This window comes from Nymphalis io, chromosome 25 (assembly GCF_905147045.1).
Source record: "Nymphalis io chromosome 25, ilAglIoxx1.1, whole genome shotgun sequence".
Classification (NCBI taxonomy): Eukaryota; Metazoa; Arthropoda; class Insecta; order Lepidoptera; family Nymphalidae; genus Nymphalis; species Nymphalis io.
Window position 1 is genome coordinate 5314858 of NC_065912.1, and position 26236 is coordinate 5341093.

General features: G+C 32.7%; 1 protein-coding gene across 2 annotated transcripts in view; it reads left to right on the forward strand.

The window, feature by feature from the left end:
• Positions 1-26236, forward strand: part of LOC126778086 (lateral signaling target protein 2 homolog) — a 77591-nt gene that overhangs the window by 21575 nt on the left and 29780 nt on the right. For both annotated transcript variants that reach the window (XM_050501451.1, XM_050501452.1), the window contains exon 2: positions 10558-10698. In XM_050501451.1, the coding sequence (XP_050357408.1) occupies positions 10558-10698 (141 nt within the window). The remainder of the gene's footprint in view (positions 1-10557; positions 10699-26236) is intronic.

The window sequence follows — 26236 nt, forward strand, 5'->3', positions numbered from 1 at the left end:
ATAGCTAATTACATAGTATATATATGGCTAGCTAAACATGACATTAAAAAACATACAAAAGAGGGAGTTAGATATTCAGATAGTTAGTTCCTTCTAAAGCAAGACTTATGTGAGCTGTTTTATATGTTACATTTTAGAGAAACGTGTTTGCCGTAATTTTTTTTTTTATAGAATAGGAAGGCGGACGAGCATATGGACCACCTGATGGTAAGTGGTCACCAAACGCCCTTAGACATTGGCATTGTAAGAAATGTCAACCATCGCTTACATAGCCAATGCGCCACCAGCCTTGGGAACTAAGATTTTATGTCCCTTGTGCCTGTAATTACACTGGCTGACTCAGCCTTCAAACCGGAACACAACAATATCAAGTATTGCTGTTTTGCGGTAGAATATCTGATGAGTGGATGGTACCTACCCAGGCGAGCTTGCACAAGGCCCTACCACCAGTAAATATAAATTTTTATTTGATAATAAATTCCTTTTTGTCAAACAATATTTTAATAATGTAAAATATACATCCGTAAGTAGCAATTGTTTAAACACAGTCATCAATCATGCGAGATAAATTATTTGATTGCCGATATAGTGTTAGATAACATGAATGTGAAATATCAACTGTCTCAATCGAAGAGAACTATATTTAACTGCATGTTAATAATATATGTAAGAGTACTATGCGTATGTATTTATATATAAATACACATACTAGCAGCCAGCAGTACCAACTGCTGGCTGCCTCGTTGGTCTAGTTGCTTAATATGAGGCCGCAGACCCGGAGGTCTGGTTCAATTCCCAGGTCGGGCCAATAAAAAGTTATTGAGCTTTTCTCTCAGAAAAATTCTCATTAGCAGCCCGGAGTCTGAAAGTTGGAAGTGTGTACAATCCCGTGCCTCGGAAAGCACGTAAAACCGTTGGTCCTGCGCCTGAACTGTTTCCGGTCGTGTCGGATTACCGTCCCATCGGATTATGGAAGTTAGGGAATGAGGTGCACCTGTGATTGCGCACACGCTTGTGAACTATACTGTCTCCTGCGTAGTTGGCTAATCTCTCTTGAGATTGACCGCTGTGGTCGAAATCGGTCTGGAGGACATTATTATTATATATAACTGCTTACTTTATTTAGCGCTTTATTACGTACAATATGTACGTCGCAGAGATAAAAAAAATTTAAAAAAGAGTTCTTATTATTTTCATACAGATATAATTCTCTTTGTAAATATTATTTCATTATATTTAGATTAAATTGAACCAAGTAGCCATTAAAACTATTTATTATTTACTAACAATGATCATTAAAATATTTTATGTATACTAGAAATAAAATATAAACAATGATTGCTAAAAGAGAATTAAGTATAAAAGACCTTAAAGATCTTTTAGTACATCCAAGAAAAAATAAAACAATGAAAATATTATATATGTATATATATGTTCATTTATTCGGTTACCAGAGACGATATCAGACGATTTGTTTTAATGAAAAAATCGCGTATGATATATTCGGTATATAGTTAAGTTTACAAAGTTTTTGTATTCCTGACTAAGCAAAATATTTTACTCAAAAGCATTCTCTGTAAAATATTAGTGAAAACTTAAACAAAGTCAACATTTCCGAGTTATTGTACGAGTCACGCGCTTGGAATTTCGGCGAGAATGTTAGCCGCTTTTATGGTATTATAGTTTATGTTATGTTAATAAATTTCAACACAATTTATCGGTTTTTTTTTTTTTGTTTGTATAAGATTTAAATTTTAGTGTTTTGCTTGACCGTGACGTAAAAACTCCTGGACCGTCGTGGTTTAAAGCGGATATTTTTTTTTGTTTATTCTTATTTTATTGTTAAAGATTGTTGTATTTTAATTTACATCTAACATATAACGGCTAGTAGTAAAATAATATGTCTAGTCATTTTTAAGTTAAATACTATTAAAGAAATTTATATTCGTGAATTAAGCCTACTAATTGACTTCGTTTTCAACTATAAGAATAACCGTAACCGTAACAGCCTGTGAATGTCCCATTGCTGGGCTAAAGGCCCACCAACCACGCTGCTCCAATGCGGGTTGGTAGAATACACATGTGGCAGAATTTCAATGAAATTAGACACATGCAGTTTTCCTCACGATGTTTTCCTTCGCCGTAAAGCACGAGATGAATTATAATCAAAAATTAAACACATGAAAATTTAGTGGTGCTTGTCCGGTTTGAACCCACAATCATCGGTTAAGATTCACGCGTTCTTACCACTGGGCCATCTCGGCTTCTTATATTCATATACTACAAGAATAGCGATAGTAAAAATAATTCATATTCTCTGTAATAATAACACAATAATTACATTCTTAGAGACTGGGCGTTTCGTTAGTTGGAATATATAAGTATGTTTTTAAAGTAACGAATACTTTTTCTCTTTTTTTTTATAAGAAAACGAGTGTTTTGACCTTATTTACGTCATTATATTCGTGCCTGGAGCACCTTGAACCGTCATGGAGACGAAGCCCTTAATTATGAGGTGATTGTACGCTGAAGCCATAGCACGGACTGTTTTTTCTTGAAAGTCAGCGTATATAAGTAGATATGGTACGACCATAACAACCATACTACTATAAACCCTAACCATACTAATATTATTATTATATAAATGCTTATCTGAATTTTATACATTCATGTGTGTTACGTGTTCGCGACTATGATTTATATTATACGATAGGGCTATTTTAAACTCATAATATCTAATTGGAAATGGAAAAGGTATCCTTTACTAAAAGCCTAATTAAATTCTAATCAGTATCAGCCTGTTAATGTCCCACTGCTGGGCTAAGGCCTCTTTTCCCTTTTTAAGGAAAAGGTTTGGAGCTTATTCCACCACGCTGCTCCAATGCGGGTTGGTAGAATACACATGTGGTAGAATTTCAATGAAATTAGACACATGCAGGTTTCCTCACGATGTTTTCCTTCAGCGTCAAGCACGAGATGAATTATAATCACAATTTAGCACATGAAAATTCAGTTGTGCTTGCCCGGGTTTAAACCCACGATCGTCGGTTAAGATTCACGCGTTCTAACCACTAGGCCATCTCGGCTTTTTTTTATTTAATTATATTTTACTTAATTCTATAATGTATACAAATTTAACATTTTTAAAATAATTAATGTTAAAAAAGTTCTTACGGCTGTAACAAATTGTGGTATCGCTTACACTAATATTAAAGGTATTTAAAAACTTAATATAAATAAAACGGTGTTATAAATACGTTTTAAATTTCGTATACGTTTTGAGTTTAATAAATTTTAATTTCTATTTTTAGCGATAAAAAAGCGACCTTTATAAACGTAGTGAATTATAATCTTATAATCTTGTTTATTTTTTCGTAATGTGTTATTCCTCCCCTGTTCTCTAGATTACTCATGCATTTAAAACCGACGTCAAGAAATCGCGAACAAAGTTGTTATTGCAGTGGGAAATTTTATAAAAATAAACTTACGTTATTAGTGAATACAGTATTCAAGCCAACACTAATGATTTGTAAATTGTAATACGATACACAAAGTTGGTGTGTCCCTTACGCGAGACGCATTTCATTACACAGGCACTTCTCGCGCCCTGGTTAACACTTCGTAAAATAACACATAAAAGAAGTTACGTTTTGTAGTACAGTAACAGGCTGTGAATGTCCCACTGCTGGGCTAAGGCCATTTTTTTGAGGAGGTTTTTTTAGGTAGAATAATTTAAGTGTTTGGAATCTACCGTAAGATGCATTGGCTTCACCAATGCTTTGCTTGACTTGACTGTCCTGGTGACAGAAGTGACGGTTCATTTTATCCCCCCGACAATTGGGCTTGTGATTCAATTGAGAAATTCTGCTAGTATTCTTGACATCATTTCACGCGGCCATGATTCGTACAGTCATATTTATTTGTATGTTCTTATTAATTTAATTCCTTTAAATAAATAATACTTTTATAAATCAAATCAAAATATACATTATTTAGTAAGTAAGCTGTTTCAAGCATATTTGTTTCGTCATTTTACAAGATTTATCATTATTTACTATCGGTCTTTTATTTAGATTCTGTCTAGACGACCGGTAAGAAACTTAGAAGTACACTTTTATGACAATAAAAATACACAATATAGGCTATACTCCAGCCTCGAGAGGAGACATATAAACAACTTTGACGTTGAATTGATGCTGTCATTGATCTCGGATCTTGAATAATCTATAATTTTACTTATGGATTTGCAAAAAAAATGTCGTCTTGAATGTCGGCGAATTTGTTATCGGAATTTTTAAAGTAAAATTAAAGTGTATAGTTGAATGGAATAGTGTTGTATTATAAATTAAGAAATATTAATCAAGGCTTGATTAGCAAATCACATGGAATACGTAAATGTAAGCTTTGTTTACGTCTACTCTTTCTTTGATTGTAATAAGCTATAGGTATGTTAATTAAATACAATTGAATTATTTATTTATGTAAGTAGAAAATTTTAGTATGAATGCCTCTTTTAACCTTTATGTTACCAAAGGTTAAATTACTCATAGGTTCATTAACTCGTCCGGATTTTAATTGCAAATAAAAAAATGTCAATACTAGTTGCTAGTTAGATTTCCATGATTTGTTTATTTGGATTTCCAACAGTTGTAAATTACAGACATCCAAAACATGCCAAACACCAATGCAAAAACCAATTACAGGAGAACTCACCATTCCCAAACACATTTTACGAAAAGAGGTAACAAATGTATATAAATTAAAATAAGAAACAGAAATAAGAAATATTTAAATAAAAAAAAATGATCGTCATCTAAATTAAAAGCAACTTTAAATGTTTTTCATGAAACTGTTTGATTTATCTCATCACTGATAATTTACGTCTATCTCAAATTCGAATCTTGGTCGATGATAAAAAAAATACGTATATTTTTATTTTTTATTATTCGAAAAACTTCTACTGGTTTCGTCACTTCCTGTACAAGATAATTGCGCACAAATACCTCCTGTAAATTGGCGCTACTACTAATTTAAGAGTAATTTAAGACTTTCTCTCTCCTTAATCCCATATAAGCCGAGATGGCCCAGTGGTAAGAACGCGTGAATCTTAACCGATGAACGTGGGTTCAAACCCGGGCAAGCACCTCTGACATTACATGTGCTTAATTTCTGTTTATAATTCATCTCGTGCTTTTCGGTGAAGGAAAACATCGTGAGGAAACCTGCATGTTTCTAATTTCATCGAAATTCTGCCACATGTGTATTCCACCAACCCGCACTGGAGCAGCGTGGTGGAATAAGCTCCAAACTTTCTCCTCAAAAAAAAAAGGGAGAGGAGGCCTTAGCCCAGCAGTGGGACATTTACAGGCTGTTACTGTAATCCCATATTAGAAAGAGATAGCAATACCGTTTTTTTAACTTAAGGTTTCTGGTAGAACCCACACTATTGTCTAGCAATACCCGAATACGAAATCAATTAATGATATGATTCATATTTCATGCTAGTATCTGATTAAAACGCATTTGATTCTATGTGAGTACGCAATGTCGAGGTCAATTTGAGGAGTTATATCAAATGGTATATAATTGAAATCACCTTTATCGTAAAGACAATAAGAGCTAGCTACGCCTAGCAAATGTTTGATGACTAATAACGCTAACTAATACGGGTATGACTGCTCTGTTTTCGTGTTGTAATCACATATTATGTTTACAGTATATCATTATTGTATAGTAATTGATTTAACACACTTTTTGTATCTGTAAAATGTAGCTATAATAGTTTTTGTAATGTTTGTCTGGACTCAAGGGCAAAGATTAACATAAGTAGGCTTGACACCAACCCTACTTGGTATTGTTTTAGTTCGTGAATAGGTGGCCCGACACCAGGAGATTTTTTTATAGAATATCGCTTACATCACCAATGCGCCACCAACCTTGGGTACTAAGATGTTATATCCCTTGTGCGTGTAATTACACTGACTCACTCACCCTTCAAACCGGAACACAACAATATCAAGTACTGCTATTTTGCGGTAGAATATCTGATGAATGGTGGTATCTACCCAGATGTATTTATATTCACAATGCCATTATAAAACAATGATTATAATCACCGCCTCACTAACGCAGTACTAATACATCCAATCACATTTTTCTTATTTTATATATATCAGCCAGCAACGACAATGGTTTAGATTCCTTTTTAAACAATTCCAATTCAATAATTGGAGTAGTATTATATAACCTAATAATTAGACTTTTAATGTTATTGTTTCTGCTAAACTAATTCTGCTAAATTAAATAGTATTAAACGGAATCGAAACCATTGTTTTGACATAAACAAGGCTTTTAGAAAAGTCAACTTCGATAAAATTGTGTCTTACAGAGTTTATATACCATATATACTTTTTGAAAAAGATTGTTAACAATGCCTTTTGTAATAAAATTTATTATTTTTGTTAAGAAAATTTTTTGTGTTGTCAGTGCTCGCTATGAAAACGTTAGGGCCGGTTATATTCTCTCATATTACGTCGATATAACAACATGTAACTTTTTACAATATAAATATTATACGATAAACTTAAATATGACGTAATCAAGCAAGATGACGTATTAACTCGTAACAGACCTTGTAACAACAACAAAAACATAACTACGGATTACGATTCAACGTATTGAACAAAATATTTAATGTTGAGACGTATATTTACATATATAAACAAATTTTACATAACAGTACAGTAACAGCCTGTTAATGTCCCACTGCTGGACTAAGGCCTCCCCTCCCTTTTGAGGAGAAGGTTTGGAGCTTATTCCACCACGCTGCTCCAATGCGGGTTGGTAGAATACACATGTGGCATAATTTCAATGAAATTAGACACATGCAGATTTCCTAACGATGTTTTCATTCACCGTCAAGCACGAAATGAATTATAAACACAAATTAAGCACATGAAAATTCAGTGGTGCTTGTACGGGTTTGAACCCACGATCATCGGTTAAGATTCACTCGTTCTAACCACTAGACCATCTCGGCTTTTTACATAATATCATTTTATAATATAAACAATAGTTTAATACTGACTGTCTGTGGGTTTAATTGGCTTTTTCTGATATGATATTCTAAGAAAGGTCTGGAGTTAGAATTTGAAGTGTTGCAATCCGTGCCTTGGAAAAAACGTAAAGCAATTAACGTCGTATTTCTGATATAACCGATCGCGTCAGATTTTCTTGCCATCGAACAAGATTGAGAAGAACGAGCTCTTCTTGGCTTGTCATCGAGATGCCGGCTGAGATTCGGTCAATATTTGTTATATTTTAACTTTTGAAAGTTAAATCTTGATAAATAATTTGTTATTAGTTATGAAATTATATGGAATTCTGAATTACAATAAATAATATTTCTTATTATAATGAATGTATTTAATGTTGTTCTCAGGGAATCCCCAAGCGTTTTCCTTGTAAGTATTGAAATACCTCTTCTTCTAAATGCGTTATCTGGTTTCTAGTTCACGATATTTTTTAAATATTATTTATACATTTTTCCTTCTAAAATATTACGAAACTTTTCCAATCATTTATTTATACGACTAGAGAGAAATACCTACAAAAAATTGGTTACTTCCATATCTTTAAATTTGTTATCAAAATATTTAATTAAACATAATATTATGAAAAAAAAAAACCACTTAGAGATAAAATATTAAAATTCATTACTTAAGTTTTTTTTATGTATAAAAGATTTATTATCATAACAGGAATTAATAAAAACAGCGACATATTTTTTCTGCTTTTGATTTTCTTTAAATCTTTCAACTCGTGTTTTTATTTAACTTTCTCTGACTATTTACGAGTGACAGTGAAATAAATACCGTCTGTTTACTTTTTGCGATTTCTGCAACCGGATTTGTGATGGCCTCTTTGTAAGAAATGATTTGTCGTAATGGCGTCATATAATCCATATGATAAAAATTGTCGTGATGGACGTAACGACGTCGTTTTTGTGATGGACGTAATTTGGAATATTCACTTCTTAATGGAACTAATGTAGTTGTATAATATGACTTTTTTGTGAACTGGTTTATTGGGATCGTTTTGATTGAAGAGAAGAGAGAGAGGATTGATTTGAAGTCGATATCTGTACTTCTTTCACTTATAATAAGTTAACTATAAACATTAATATATTTAATAACAACGAATGAGATGTTGCTATTATTTTTTCTGAATAATTTTAATTCAATATCTGCCGTTATTAGATTTGTAATGTTAAAAATGATTGTGTTTTTTTTTTAAAGTGGAAACTTAGTTGATATATGCAATTAAATATATTATATATAATCAAAACAAAAAATATCCTTTTTTTTCTTTACTATAATCTAAAACACTTGGATGTAATGTTTTTTTTGAATGAATTATATTTTTAAACCTACGTTTTAATTGTGTAGGTATACGAATTATTGTATAAAAACTTTGTAGCGGTTTTATATCTGATATGTATTTTCGAGGCTTAAACACATTTTACGATATGATTCAGGCTTCGAGATGGGTTGGCTCGTTGCCAATATATCGGGAACCATACACCGTGTTTTATCTTGCTGGGACGTAGATATTAAATTTCAGCTAATCGCTCTCACTTAGCTGACTTTTTAAAATAAAGTTGAAAATTGTTTGGTCCTTAGATAGTAAAATAAAATATTTCGGAAATGGACAATGAATTAAAAATCCCGTGCCTCGGAAAACACGTAAAGCCGTTGGTCTGTTATTTCTTTCCGGTCGTGCCCTCCGATCGGATTATGAGAGTGAGGGAATAGAGAGTGCACTTGTGTTTTCGCACAAATTTGTGCCTTATAAGCAGGACAATGATGACGTCATCATACTCAAACTTAGCGGCATACTAAACAAATTTATGCCTATTTTTCCCGCATTTTTCTGTTATTTGTAAATATGATTGTTCGTGATCTCATTCCCAATATTTTTAGTGCAAAGAAAGCACTTTTACGAAAACTTTGACACGTAATTCTATTATAAAATTAATATATCATACTGTTGCATGTAACAATATAATTAACGTAACAGTGCCAATCAGACTATTATCATCATAAGGAAGGCTTATCAGTTTGAAAACATAGTCATTGAAATGAGCAAAGCTGTTATGTTATGCACAATGTCAATGGTGATAAAGTAAAGAAGATAGCAATTAAAATACTTTTTAACAATGTAAATGATCGCGTTGCTATGTTATTACAGGCTTGTATTTACTTTCATAATGTTTTATTTTAATCACATAAAAACTCTTTACGCGTTAAACTTTTTGCATAATCAAAATTGAATATCGTTTAAAGAACCTTTTTGTTGATTTAGTCACTTTTATTGGTTCCAAAGGCCGTGAACTTAGAATCCGGCCGCACTCCGCTCTTTTTCTCCAAAGCAAGGCTTTGTAATTAACAATACTGGAGTTGTTTAATAATAAGAAATACTTTCATAAAAAACTTCACGTTTCAAACCAGTTTTATTTTGTGCACGAAAAGGACCTTTTACTTTTACATATTTGGTCAGTATTCGTGCACTTTCGAATTTTTTTTTATGTCCCTTTATAATACAATTGTTATTTTGTTTAATTATTTTTTATTTCGATAATAAAGTTAAGTAAATTGTGTAGGAAGTATTATGAATTAAATGTTGTTTCTTATCCGTTCACTTGTTCTTTTTTTAAGTGTTTTATTTTTGTTAATTGATAAATTTCCGTTTGTTGAACTTGAAACATTTGCTTAATGATTCTTTAATTTATGCGTTGCTAGATTAAGCTATTTCTTATTTAAGGTTTTTTTTTGTATAGATTACAAGTTTATGAGTTGAAAATGGATAGGTATATAAAAGTAGCCAACTTACTTGGGGTTCAAGCTTGCTTCATAACAAACATTATCAAAATCGGTTCAGTGGTTTAACCGTGAAAGCGTGACAGAAAGAAAATTTATTATTATTGTTATAGATATTCACAAATGGCATTATCCATAAAACTTATTAGCGATGCGTTGGTAGCTATGGGATTCAAGATGAAATATTCGTCGTGCCCGTAATTACATTGGCTCACTCACACTTTAAATGTATAAAGTTTTTCGAAATTATGTTTAATTTTCTTTGATTATCTATGGTTCAGATGTTTCTATGGCTGTTTGATAATCATAGACCGCTTGCTTGGTGACCGTAAAGTTTTTCAAAATTGCTTTATGTCCAGTAATCAATATAGGCTGACATTATTTGACTTGCAAGGTAAGACCAGACCTGTAGATGTAAGTCAGCAGTCAGGACGGCACGGTATTATGTGTACGCGGTCGACTGATATGATCCATCATGACTGGGAAATTGGTTTACCGGGCGATTTGTCGCTGGTTTTAGAGCCCCACACACCTCCCGCGACCTATACAATAAAATAAGGCTTGCAAAGATATGTAAACCACCATTCAAAATGTCCATATGCAGTTTCGATTAGATTAAGTTCTTATTACTTATTTTTAATTAAAAGTATTTTAATTCGTTTTTTTTCATTTGTTATAGAGGGACGACCGTTCGCTTCTAGCGCAGTTTTTCTTCGCCGATGACGCACTCAACATGATCGCGGCGGAGTTGGATTCCTTCGACGGTCGAAAAGACCCCGAACGATGTTCCACTCTCGTCAATCAATTACGGCACGCGCAGGTTTGTTACTATATATATATTGATAAGGGTTTATATTTAATATTTGAGACTTGAAAGTTAATGTATTGTTTTTTTTTATATGTTGCAATTCTTATAAATTTAACGATAACGCTTATCTTTCATGTTTTTGTGTTTTAATCAATATCACTTTATTGATATAGACTTACAATTATATATAACATATAATTGTAAACTTATGCCAGACGCGTTATGGAGGTTTTAGTATTTTATATATATACATATATATATTTATACATATATTTCAATTAATTTAACTATCGACGTGACAATCGTGATGTATTTAATATTCTTATTTTTAATGTTTTGTCAACGAATTTTCTGAAAATCCATCTAATCATATCTCCATGACCATGTTCGTATTAGTATTGAAATGCTTAAGTTAATTATACTTAAATAAATTATATATACAATATATTAACAGTAAATTTTGTTTTGAGTTTTGCTCCAAGTGTGATTATCACAATGTCGATGTCATCTTTAAGCGTTTAACCATCCCAAATCATTAGGAAGAGTCGTTCGCAGATAGCAGAGATGTGTAGCCGTTCAAATAAAACCAAACACGCTTTACGATATTATCATAACTGTTCAGTAACAGCCTGTAAATGTCCCACTGCTGGGCTAAGGCCTCCTCTCCATTTTTGAGAAGAAGGTTTGGAGCTTATTCCACCACGCTGCTCCAGTGCTGGTTGGTGGAATACACATGTGGCCGAATTTCGATGAAATTAGACACATGCAGGTTTCCTCACGATGTTTTCCTTCACCGAAAAGCATGAAATGAATTATAAACAGAAATTAAGCACATGAAAATTCAGAGGTGCTTGCCCGGGTTTGAACCCACCCACGTTCATCGGTTAAGTCGAGATAGTCCAGTGGTAAGAACGCGTGAATCATAACTGTTCAGGAATAGATAATAATAATATTATGATCATGTATGCAAATGTGTCGAGGAGATTTTTCACTTGCGAGCTGTCTTAACCAGTTGGAGGACGAATTTAATTTATATTTATATTCTAAGTTATTGAAAATTTTAATAGCGTGATTCAGGTTAGCAACAAAATGATAGGTATTATTTTGATTTGTAAGTAACATCTTAATTTATATTGTTTTTGTATCATTGCAATATATTAACAATTATTAAAAAACTTAAACGTGTAAATGTCAGATATAAGGTTTATTCAAAAGTAGTATTATGTTTTTTTTAAAGCGTAACATGCAGATATACTGGTAATATTACAACAGATAAAAATATGATATATATAATTTCATAATGCAAGTTTCAATTAAGTCGCTTAATATAAACCAAACATCAACGAGGGTGAAACTGCGTGTATAAACTAGTTTACTAATAATGATATTACGTGATGTGAGTTTTGAATTTAGAATGTTTTTAAAAAAAACGCTCAGTAACGACACACATGCACACAACTTGCAACAAGCTGTATAATAAACGCTTCTATCGATAATACACGTGATTAAACAAAACAAAACTGATATCAATTAAGATTTATTGTCGTTAGGGTCGATATGATAAGTTGGTCATCAACTGTGTGATACTATAACTTTGTACGCGCGTGACATATGATAGTAATATCATATCATATCATATATATGTGTGGTTTCATTGTTATATATAAATATGTGGTCGATGTGGCTTTGTATCTTTTGAAATAGTTATGTTTGTTGTGTTCATGTAGGCTTCTCTTTGTACCCTATATACTTTTTATGTTTATGTATAAAAATATTTAATCTATTTTGATTTTTTCAATATTGTCAAACAAGTTTATATATATTTTAAGTTTAGTAGTTAGAAAATAGCCTTTATGACTCAATAGATGGATAGTATGTAGATTTTATTCAAATTATGCTTATATTTAAATTACCAGTACAGTAACAGTAACAACCTGTTAATGTCCCACTGCTGGGCTAAGGCCTCGTCTCCCTTTTGAGGAGAAGGTTTGGAGCTTATTCCACCACGCTGCTCCAATGCGGGTTGGTAGAATACACATGTGGCAGAATTTTAATAAAATTAGACACATGCAGGTTTCCTCACGATGTTTTCCTTTACCGTCAAGCACGAGATGAATTATAAACACAAATTAAACACATGAAAATTCAGTGGTGCTTGCCCGGGTTTGAACCCACGATCGTCGGTTAAGATTCACGCGTTCAACCACTAGGCCATCTCGACTTCATATTTAAATTACCGCAGATTAATAAAACAAGTTAAACTCACGGAAAATAAATCGGTCAAGGTAACATATTGACCCATATGTGTAGCGTGTCGGTTTCGAAAACAATACAGAGCCGGTTTACATTAAAACGCACCGACAGTTTTGTCGCTTGCCGGCCGTTAGCTATGGCTTCACACAGCATGTCGTGTCTACGGCTTTAAAGAAAAGCATGTGGCTTGTAACTGTGCACATGTTAACGTTAAAACGTTACATTGGTCGAGTTAGCAGCAGTTTCATTGTTAATATTTATTTATTAATTCTTACTAATATTATAAATGCGAAAGTGAGTTTGTTACACTTTTCCTTCATAACTCATAAATCTTTAACCGATCATCGCGAAATTTTGCAAACGCGTTGTCAGTATTGATAAGGACATAAGGTATCCAATACCTCGTCAGGGGCGGATGAAGCCGCGGATGGCTTGACTAGTTTGTCTATATTTGTACAATCATTAAAACGAAATAAGTTTTAATTGAATAAAATTATAAATTATATCCGAAAAATGCGTTTTTACCGATTTCACTAATGTAATAAATTCTATTGAATTAAATACTTGTCGGTATCCGCATAAAGTGACCTAGCTCTCATTGTTTTGATTAACTAAGTACTTTTAATATTGACATTTTGATATTTTTATCGGATTCCACTAAAGTACTGGTATTGAAACACATACGATATATTTATGGGTTCGACATAATGTCAACCGGCTCTCAGTGTTTAAATGTCTAAATATTCACACGTCATGTGAATTGTTCATTGTGTTCGCGATTAACGAAATTCTTGAGTGGTTTAGTTCCATAAATAATATGTATAAAGTCAAATAAACCTATATGTTTTATGGTTACGTAATTTTAGATTGTACGTGTAACGATAACATTGTTTAAAGTTTGACTGATAAAGTAATTACCTCCTAGTATGTGTTATTGTTTGAACAATTATAAAGTTTCTTACTAAGGTAAGTATAGTTTAGATTTAGATGAATCGTATATGAAAAGGAATGTTTAAGAGGAAATGGTTTAATTTTGTTTTGCTTGTGTCTGTCACACGATCGATTAAATTCCAAACTCACTAGTCTCATTAAAAACGCACAGCTATAAATACGTAGCCTAGAAAGTTGAAATTTGGATATAGGCTTATTTTCGCTATCTACCAACTAAGAGTCAGTACTTGGTATTGTTGTGTTCCGGTTTGAAGGGAGAGTGAGCCAGTGTAATTACAGGCATAAGGGACATAACATCTTAGTTCTCAAGGTTCGTGGCGCATTGGTGATGTAAGCGATGGTTAACATTTCTTATATGCCAATGTCTATGGGCGTTGGTGACCACTTACCATCAGGTGGCCCATATGCTCGTTCGCCTTCCTATTCTATAAAAAAAGAGAGTATTCTTGGAAATTTTAACGGTGAATGGCTAAATTGGTATTGTAACTGTTGAATTTTGTGTGAACTTTATACGTACAAAGTCGAGATGGTAGTCTCAATTTTTATATGGGGTTTATAAATTTGCTTAAAGAACTTTAATGATAACTATAAGCCAATCACGCGATGATTGATATGGTCGGTTAGAATATTAATATTTTCGAGGCGAAAAATAATAGTCAAATTTATATTTATAATATTAATTTAATCACTTTCTTATACCAGTATTCTGGTGGCCTACTAAGGTTGGTTGTTAAAATTTTGAGTCACAAACCAAAAATTGGGTCCATCAGGAAAAATTCCTAATGGAAAATTTTTAACAATATTATATATACAAGTAATTATATTATTAGTCTATATTATCTTCACTAAATAAACAATTGGCGGCTACTACATACAATAGTTGATAATATTTCTTTCGCGACAGAAACGATACCTATGTATATTATAATATAACTGTATATTATATTATACAGAGAAATTCTTTAATAAAAGTTAGATAAAGACTATTAAGTAATGTCTAAAGACCTTTTTGAAACCTAATATTGCTTTACGCTTTAGTGTATTTATAATAAATTTTGCAAGCGTTTACCGCGAAAATTTTCGGTTCGACGATTTTTCATCGATTACGCTGTAATAATGAATTCTAAAATATAAACCATATATTCATTTATATGCGTACAAATAGCGTATATAACTTATCTAGAATATTTAAGTTCAACATATAGTATCAATATTTTTATCATAGCAATCTAATGTGAAAGTGACAGCCTGTTAATGTCCCACTGCTGGGGTAAGGCCTCCTCTCCCTTTTGAGGAGAAGGTTTGGAGCTTATGACTCCCGTATTCTAGTAGCGTTCATTTATTTCATTTTTAAGGTCCATCTTAAAGCATGCTGAGTTTTAAGTATACGTTTAAATCAAACTATAATTAGTCTGTTTAGTTACTTTCAGACTACTACACGCGTCTAGTGTTGCAAGGACCTAAGTCAAATATATATGCTATTAAATACAAGTGGCTTCTGTCTGAAATTAAGATGCTTTTGTGCATACATAGATCGTGTATTCCATTCATTGTCGTCGTATAATCCATTTTCGATGTGGTTCGATATTTCGTTTCAGTCACGTTGGTTATAAATAACGAATAAAAAAAACGAATAAGCTTTTTTATGAGTCATATTTTTTTTTTGTTAACAATTACCCAATATGACTCACGCGCAACACGTTGTACTGCGCACAAAATATACATTTTCGTGCGGTAGGTACATTCAAGTTGAGTAGCGCGGTAGCACAGTACCTACTGACGAATAGATCGCTTCTCACGATACTGATTACATTTTAGTATTATTATTAATAAGCATCTTATAAGTATAAAACAATATCGTGAGGTGCAACCATTGAAATAAATAGTTTATTAATACTCGTGTCAGAAGGACCCACCATTCCCTAACATAGTATGATATATAAAATCAACAGATAATAAAAATATAATTATAGTGAAGATGATTGGAATGAACAGTGAAGTACATGTGTGTGTGTGTGTTTTTTTTTTTTATATATTCGCCGGGAGGGCAAATGACTCTACTCCACCTGATGGTAAGTGGTAGTAGAGTCCAAACGCGATGTCGGCCAGTACAGACGGAAAAAACGTTCTGCACTAGCCGCCTTCGCCTTGCCGGCCCGCACTTGTGTGTGTGTGTGTGTGTGTGCGAAGTATGGGTTTGTGTGTGTATGGTTGATATTCATGGTCTCTTACCGAGGTGAAGTCGGGACGGGTAGCTACTACCTCATTATAAATAACGTCAGCGTATCAGAAATTATAAAAAGCGATACGTGATTTATCATACATGAGAATATGTATAATATTTTTGTTTAAAGTAATTAAATATGTCTATGACTCAACTCGTACCCTTATCCGTCTTTTGTTATTTCTTTTTTGTTTTAATTTTTATCGGTTCCGGTACAGAGTGAGTATTCATACACGCAAGTTTTGTCTACGATTACTCAGTGATAAGCTGATAAAGAGATTCGAAAATTGTTTAGGGCTTAGTAAGGCAGACTCACAAATGAGTCACCTGATGGTAAGTGGTCACCACCGCCCATAGACATGTGTGCCAACAACCTTGAGAGCTAAGATGTTATAACCCTTGAACAGTTTTTATTTAAAAACCCTTAAACAGTTACACTGGCTCACTCATGAGATCAAATCGGATCACAACAATACTAAGTATATATCTTTGGCGGTAGAATATGTGAATAGTTGGTGGTACCACCTACCTAGGCGGGCTTGCGTAAAGCTATCACCAAGTGAATATCGTAATATTCCTTTGTCGTCTATCATAAAACGAAATATTATTAACAAAAACGTATTTAGAATAAAGATAAATGATTTTATTTAAAAGGATTTTTAAATTTTAATTACGATTTACTTGTTTTAACAACTTGCTTATAATACTGTGAAGTCTGTGTGTGTGTTCATGTGCATTGACTTGACTTTCCACCAAACCTTATGGCGTGACTTGATTCAGACCATCACAATCAGGCTCGATTTACTATTTATACATTTGGTTTTAAAAAGTTTTTAATAAATTTCATTTAAACCAACGTTTCTAACGAATTAAAAAAAATTGATTTTAATATAATTTTATGTAATCTTATTCTGCGCCAGCAACTAGTGTAAACATAACCTTCAGATTTCTATCTGCGGATAATTTAAAATGATTGTTGTTCTATTAAGAAACATTTGTTTGGCAGATAGCAATCTAGATTTGATTGCATACGATTATCATAATTGATACGAACAGCAAGCTCATATCAATTTGCAAATATTTAACGTAAATAGTGAAAACATGTGAGTTATAATGGAATGAGGAAATGTATAACTTCAGACCTTTTCAGACCTATTTGCTTCTTCATATTATAGCCGGCATATGTTGAAATGCTTGTTTAAATTAATTTAAAAAATAATTACGACACGACTCGCACGCCACCTATAATAATACCGGTAATATTCCGACAACGATTGTACAAAATTTTAACTCATACGGTTTAAAGATGCTCGATGCTTGATTGTATATATATTATAGCAATAATCGAAATGGTTTAGTGGTTTGAACACTTGAAATCCTAACCAAAGACTGTGGTTTCGAATCAGGGCAAGCACCAATGAAACTTCATCTCGTGCTTTTTTTTTTTTAAATAGAATAGGAAGGCGGACGAGCATATGGACCACCTGATGGTAAGTGGTCACAAACGCCCTTAGACATTGACATTGTAAGAAATGTCAACCATCGCTTACATATCCAATGCGCCACCAACCTTGGCAACTAAGATGTTATATCCCTTGTGCCTGTAATTACACTGGCTCACTCACCCTTCAAACCGGAATACAACAATACCAAGTACTGCTGTTTTGCGATAGAATATCGGATGAGTGGGTGGTACCTACCCAGATGAGCTTGCACAAAGCCCTACCACCAGTGCTCGGCGGTAAAGTATGAAGATTTTTATGTGTCCTTTGAAATCTAACACAGGAGTCTTCCAATCCGCTTTGAATCAGCCGTGGAATAACACCTAAAGAAAGAAACGTGATAATGTCATAAAAAATGAATAGGTGTTTAATGTAGGTAAATATTTTTCATAAAAATCGCTTGCTATATACTCTTGACCTAAAAATACAAAACATTTTATTAAATTAAAAAGAATAATATTGACAAGACTTAAATATAATATTTGACATGGTTTTTTTTCCTCATATACTTATTTGTATTTACTTATTTTTACTATCAACTATAGTCCGACAAGGATATTTTGGTTCGTGACCAAAATCGAAACTAATATTGACATCTTGTCGAGTGACATATTTTGATAGACGTTGTAACAGATAAGTGATACCAAGTCTAAATCGTAAATTTCCACTTATAATTACTGGTGGACTAAATTTTACGAAACATAGTCTAACAGTAGGCAAATTTTGTTTCATCGGATGCGTTTATTACGTACTTACGAATATATATATTGAATATTTTTTCACTGGTCATTTGCCTAAACTATTGTATATGTGTACGCCGATTCCGTTTAGTAGGGCGTCATAGAGATACATCCGACGAATTCCCTTATGATATTTTACTTTACCGCTAAGCACGATATAAATTATAAGCAATTTGGTAAGTATTAATAAATAGGATTCGAATAGTAATCATAGTTGAAAAAAACTACACGCCACTGTACTGTATTTCAGTAAACTTTATGCGTAAGCTATTGTTAACGCATTTGCAATTTTATAGGTTGAGTGAGCCAGTGTAATTACAGGGACAACGGTCGAAACATCTTAGTTACCAAAGTTGGTAAGTCTATGGGCGGTGGTGGCCATTTACCATCTGGAGACCCATTTGCCCGTCAGCCTTACTGTTACATAAAAAATGTATAACTTTTAATTTTTACCACATATCCTAAATATCTATACTTACCCAATTTCATCCAAAACTATTGAAACTTAAAAGCGTAACAAACAGACATATTAATTTTCAAAATTATATAAGTTTAGATTTATATTATTATAAACACAATGTGTTTCTAAGTCATGTATAAGTCATTACAATAATACCGTACGGAAATTTATTTCGAGAAATATTCTTTTACTTATAAATAAATATGAGTCATCTACGTCATAGTAGTATCAACAGTATGTGATAAGTATAATACATCGCCTAGTTTCATTGTTCCTTTATTTGTACATAAATAATGTTAGTTTTTAATAGTATAGTTAGTGAATAAAGTTATCATTTTAACGTATTAGTAACGAATTTCTTAGTGTTTATGGGCCTTCGTGTCCACTTACCATCAGCTGGCCCAACAGACTGCCTACCTATTTCAATAAAAGAAACTTTCTTATTTTTAATTTGTTAAATGATGTAATAATTAATTAATAAATTACAGGCACAAGAGACACAACATCTCCGTTCTCAAGGTTGGTGGCGCATTGGCGATGTAAGGGATGGTTAACATTTCTTACATGCCAATGTCTATGGGCGTTGGTGACCACTTACCATCAGGTGGCCCATGCTCGCCCGCCAACCTATACTATAAAACAAATAAATAAAATACGAAACTAAGAGGCAGAAAACGGGCGTGAAATATCAGTGATATACGACAGTAACCATAATAATTATAGCATTTCAAGAATGCACGCATTAAAAATAGCGTGTCAACCAGAGGTCGGTTGTCAACATTTCACGGGTGAGTAATGAACTGAGCTCTTACAGAATAGCACTGCTGATAACTTTGCGTTGTAGGTTAAACTGAAAAGTGCGATACTAACTCATCAGCTACACTACCGCAAAATATCAGTTTAATGTTGTTGCTATGTTAGGTAATTGTAGGTAATGAAATACCGTCCATGAAAATGAGGAGTGATATAAAAGAAGTGAATTATTACACTGCATACACAAAAAACAATAAATCGATTAGTAGTTCATAGTAGTATTTAGAATTTATGACACACAGCGGTCGTAACAACATTGTAAATTTTGTAGGTGCACTCTTTATTGATACTATTGTAATCTGTTGGGATGATAAATCCGATAGACCGGAGATAGTAAGCGGCTTAACGTGCATTCCGAGACACAGGAGTTGAAACACTGTCAATATCAACACTCGTTGCTACTGAGAATTTCTTGACAGAAACCCCAATGTTATTTATGGTCTGAAGTGGTGTTTGAACCCAGGACCTCTAAATCAGCGCCCTTATATCTAGTCACTAGACCATCGAGGCAGTCTTATATTGATATATGTAGTATCGCAATCATTAATCTCTTATAATGATATTAAATGCACAGACATGGTCCTATTAAAATGTTATTAAATATATAAATAGATAATTTGAATTGGCTTCTTACTACCATAAAACTAATTGGTTTCTGATTTATCGGAAGCATACAACTAACTCATCTGTTACTTTATGCGCATGTTTAAGGAGGATAATCACCTAGATTCTTTGCGTGTATGTAAACAAATAGATGTTCGATGACGATGTACATATGTAAATGTTAACAGGACTCAATTCCGGTCAAAACTAGTTTTGACCTACAAAATTATTTAAGTCATTTTTAGTGAAGGCGTAAATTTGTTAGCTTCGTTTATAAAAGCGTGCTATCTGATTGTATGTAATGTACAAATACAAACCTAATATTTTACCTTTAGTCATAACAGTACTTTTGACTGGCAATAGAAAATGTTCTTTTTTTAAATTTATTTACAGACAGGCAATGGAAATAACATTTCCATTACCCAGCAGACACCACCGCCCATAGACATTAGTACTGTAAGAAATATTAACCATCCTATACATCGTGTCGCCAACCTTGTTAACTAAGATGTTATGTCTCTTGTGCCTGTAATTGCTTCTGACTGTGACAATGAGCATTAAAGTGGCATGCTACTAGTGACGTATTTATGCTTCGATCATTACATCACATACTCATGTTATGAGTGTTTGATACTTTGGCCAATGTTCGTATGTGTGTATTTATTTACGTTCAAGCCAATTGAAAAGCAGTGTAACGTTTTTATTTAACGTTTATCTAAGTGATTATCTATTTTGGATTACATACCACTTAAGTTTTTTGTTTAGTTTTGAGTGAGTTTTAAGAAATATTATTTTCGCACACTTTTTATCTGTCTTAGTTATTCTAACGATGTGGAACGAAACGATTTAGCCTTTATTGTGTTATATTACATTTCTAATGTAAATAACGGTGTGAACTAGTCTTACTTAAGTCTAACTTACTAAGTCTTATTACTGTTATGAGAACAGTAATGTTCGAAGTTGTAACATAACATGCTTGCACTGCGATGTTCGTCTTGTCGTATTCACTTGATGTAATGTATCGAGTTCATATATATTACGCTACATTGCATGAAAAGTTATGTCGCTGAGTATCCTCCTTAATATAATACGCAGAGGGTGTAACAATGTATTTCCAGCGGCGATCTTTAAATTGGCGAAGGATGCAGACATGTGATTATATTGTCAGAAGTGGTCGACAATTCCAAGCTGACCTGACAGTTTAAGGTCCAACCGAGATGATGAGGGGTCAATTGGTGTTATTCTTTTATATTGAAAGAAAGTTCGTAGGGAATTGTTTGTAATTGTACAATAAGTATCATTCTATTCGTATCCATCGTTCTAAATTTAAAGATTTTCTTTTTTGTCCAATAAATATATGTGTGTGGTGGATGAAGTTATTTACATAATCTATAGCTGTTTTATATGTATTCATTTGACGATTTTGACGAGCCGGTTGGCGTGGTTGGTAGATACTTGCCTATTCACGCCGAAGGTTTTGGGTTCGATTCCCACCCAGGACAGACATTTGTGTGCATGAACATGTCTGTTTGTCCTGAGTCTGGGTGTAATTTTCTATATAATTATGTATTTACAAAAGAAAAGTAGTATATGTAGTATATCAGTTGTCTGGTTCCCATAGCACAAGCTTTGTACAAGCTTAATTTGGGATCAGATGGCCGTATGTGAAAAATGTGCCAGGATATTATTATTATTATTATTATTCACAGTCGATGAATTGTCGAATATTCTTATAATTAGAATAGTATCGATTCTTACATTTGAAGCTGACGGTTAACCTGAAAATGCAATGAACCGTGCACCGGTTTTATTTTTTCCGTTACTTTACCAATAAAGATCGCTTTCAAATTTATCAAGATTTAAAGTGATTCATATTTTCAAAGTTTCATTTGGAGTAATTAAATTGTTTTTGCTCATTTTTTTTATTTTTTATTTACTTAGAATCCAAGTAAGCAAACTGAATTTTCGTGAGCTTAATGTGCATTTGCATGTGACGGATGAAAATCTAAAGCGTATTGAGCATTGGAAAGCATTTCGAAAGTTAAACATAAGTAAATTCGATTAATAATAATTATTGTATATATAAATATATAGTAGGCATTAATATATTGTATCGGCAATGGAATTCATTGAATTCTCACAGTTCTGCTTTCAACTCAAGTCCTGTTATATTGGCTTTGATATCTAATACTGTCGCCTTTCTAGATATTAATTAAATAACAGGATGTTTACTTATACTGTGAAACGTTTATGCATCAGTACATAATATATATATATATATATACACATCCCTTGTGCCTGTAATTAGACTGACTCAGTTACTCTTCAAACCGGAACACAACAATACTGCTGTTTTTGGTAGAATATCTGATGATATTATACCTGATCTGATGGTACCTACCCAGACTAGCTTGCACATACATAGCCCTTCCACCAGTAACTATAACATAAACGAGTAGATATCAGTGTGATCTAATAATGAATCTATAAATCGGAAAAAAGTACAAAAAAATAATAATTTTTAAGTTAAATATACAACTTGTAAACACGTTCGTACTGAAATGTTTAAGCATTACGATGTTAAAGTTAAGTCGTGATCTCTATACCTAGCAATATATGGTTTATTGGCTAATTAATTCCCGGAGAGCTGGAAGTGGTTTTAATTATGCCAATTGCATACCGATCGTAAGGTTTTTTTTTCAAAGGGTTTTATATTGACATGACATTTATGTATCGAGATTATATAACTATTTAATGTATAATATGAATACAAAGTAATTACGATCTGGTAACAATATAATCTGTACAGTTTTTAATGAAAACTATTTTTGTTTTTTTTTTTTTTAAACATAGTTAAAGTTTAATTTAAAAAGGCATCGCAATCGCAATTTATTCTTCGAAATTTAGGTAACACTACACCATTATTAACTTACTTCGAGATGGCCTAGTGGTAAGAACCGATGATCGTGGGCTCAAACCCAGGCAAGCACCACTAAGTTTTTATGTGCTAAATTTGGGATAATAATTCATCTCGTGCTTTACGGCGAACAAAAACTTTATGAGGAAACCTGCATGTGTCTAATTTCACTGAAATTCTGCCACATATGTATTCAACCAATCCGCATTGGTGCAGCGTGGTGGAATAAGCTCCATACCTTCTCAAAAAAGGGAGAGGAAGCCTTAGCCCAACAGTGGCACATTTACGGGCTGTTACTAACATAATTATCCTTAATTTTTCAAAATTTCTCTTCACTTTCCTGTGATATGAGTTTTTCCGAATATCTCAAATTCAAATAAAAACGTTAATATTCGCTAACTCGTTTCTCGATAATGAGTCGGAGTGTATTGGCATATTGCCTGGTCTACTATCCATCGCATCAAGAAGGATTTTCATACTTAGTGCCCTTATACAATTTTGTTTCTGGTACGTACCTATAATAAATTGTAATTATTTATTGTATATATAAGGCTTTTGGTGATTAATTGTATTAGTAATTACATGTTTCGACTTAGTTTGAATATATTTAATTAATATATATATATATACATAATTATGAATCTTGAAATGATAACTTGCTATACGTTCATCGTGTATCATAGATCTCCCGATGGTACACACACATTGACTCACTAACTGTTAACTGAATTTGTTCAAAGTGTAAGTGTAAAAATTCTCTTATTTGAGAATATATTAATGTCCGACTTATTGTGTTAAGGATTAAATATTATAATATATATAATATAATATTATATATAATATATATAATATAATATTATATATAATATAATATTATATATAATATATATAATATAATATTATATATAATATATATAATATAATATTATATATAATATAATATTATTATATTGGCAAGAAGATTAAAGATAAATAAACAACGTTGACCTTGAATTGAGATGACATCATAAATCGAGATAGGGTTCGTGAAAAAATGTCGTTTTGAATGTCAGCGAAGTTAATGAAGTCGATATACACAAGAAGTTAAGTGGAATATTCTTATAAATAAAAATATATTAATCAAGAACAGTTTGTAATGTATAATAAACAGAGCTATTAGCAAATTGAATGAAATATATAAATCTAAGGTTTGTATATAATTGACCTGTGTAAGACAAAAGCCCCTGAATTAAATAAGAAAGAAAAAAAAGTTTTTTTTCTAGACCTTCTGCCATTGAATAGAATAGGCTGTAGTTGAATTAAAACAAAATTAATATTTTCATAATATATTTCAAGCCTACTGACACATCATAATATAATTGGTATTCATTTTAAACCTATCGTATTTTATTTTTATAAGTAGAACAAGGACATGTCGATAATACATTCTTCGGTTATGGTCTAGACGTGCTAATTAATTAGTATTGACTGCCTCGTTGGTCTAGTGGCTTGATTGGGTTTTTTTGTCAGAAAATTCTCCGTAGCAGCTTTCGTGCCTCGGAAAGCACAAAAAACCGTTGGTCTTGCGCCTGAAATCTTTCCGGTCGTGTCGGATTGCCGTCCTATCGGATTATGAGAGTTAGAAAATAGAGAGTGCACCTGTGTTGCGTACACACTTGTGCACTATAATATCCTATAGTAGCTGGCTAATCTCTTTTGAGATTGGTCGCCGTGGCCGAAGTCGGTCTGGAGGACATTATTATTAATTAGTATTATAATAAAATTATACGCTAGTATAGAAAAAGACAAGAGATGCATTTCAATAATGTTAAAGTATTACGAAAATAATTCCTAAGGACTCGCTAATGTTCGTATGCATAAATGTTCAAAGGTAGAATTTATTGTATATCTATCCATGCGTATAAATAGTTCAACTTCAAGCGATACATAATAATAATAATAATTTTATGATATGTCAAAGAATCGAGTACACTGATAAAATGAAAATAGCGAAACTGATGACGCGGTGTTAGCTGTAGTCAGACCTATTCTACATAGCAAGATAACACGAAATGATAATTCTGTCTTTTGAACGGGTGTTGTATATCCTATTCCATGCGATTTGCTAATACCTCTTCTATATTATGTACTAATAAATGTCCTTGATTAATATATGTTTGGTTATAATAAAACCAAAGTTATCGACATAGCCCAATTAACAAAACATTAGTAAGCCGAAGTGGCAGTGGGCTGGACACATATGTCGCAGAACCGACATACGTTGGAGTAGACGTGTTCTGGAGCGGAGACCGCGCCTTGGCAAACGTAGCGTAGGACACCCTCCGGCTAGGTGGAGTGATGATATTCGCAAAGTGGCTGGCAGCGGATGGATATTGAGAGCTGAGGATCGAGCTCAGTGGCGTGTCCTTGGAGAGGCCTATGTCCAGCAGTGGACGACAAAGGGTTGATGATGTATAATAAAACACTACTCAAATTAACTACTTATATCCACTTTAATTTTATTCCCAAATCCAATCCAGATCAGATCTCGACCAATGATATCGCGTCAAATCAAATTAAAAAGTTGTTTGTTTGTCTTTACGGCTCCTTTGGTTGCCTATAGATGATAAACTATAATCATAACCACACAAGTGACCAATCGAATTAAAGCGATATCGCGATCACTTTCGCTTCTCTATGTCGCGAAAGTGTGATCCATCCATATCACATAGTATGTATGTTTAATCGCACGTTTGTATTAACTGCAATATATGCATCGCTATTTGATGCTGACTCATTTTTTATGTCAAGAGATGATTAACGTGCCTGATATATAAATAATTATTTATTATTAATAATTCTTTAAAATTCTGCTTGTCTATGCTTTTTACCCTCCAATAGGATTAAGGATAACGATAAGCCTTTATAAAGTAAACGAACATCGAGCTCCATAGAAATTGATTTGATAGTTTTTTATTATTAAACGTATTGGTAATAATAATATGAGTTAAATATGACTAAGCGAAGTAAAAACGATTATTTAAATTAATCTAAAGCAACACGCGAGTATTATGGGTGCTGGCACATTAAAAAAAAATGCCACGTCCG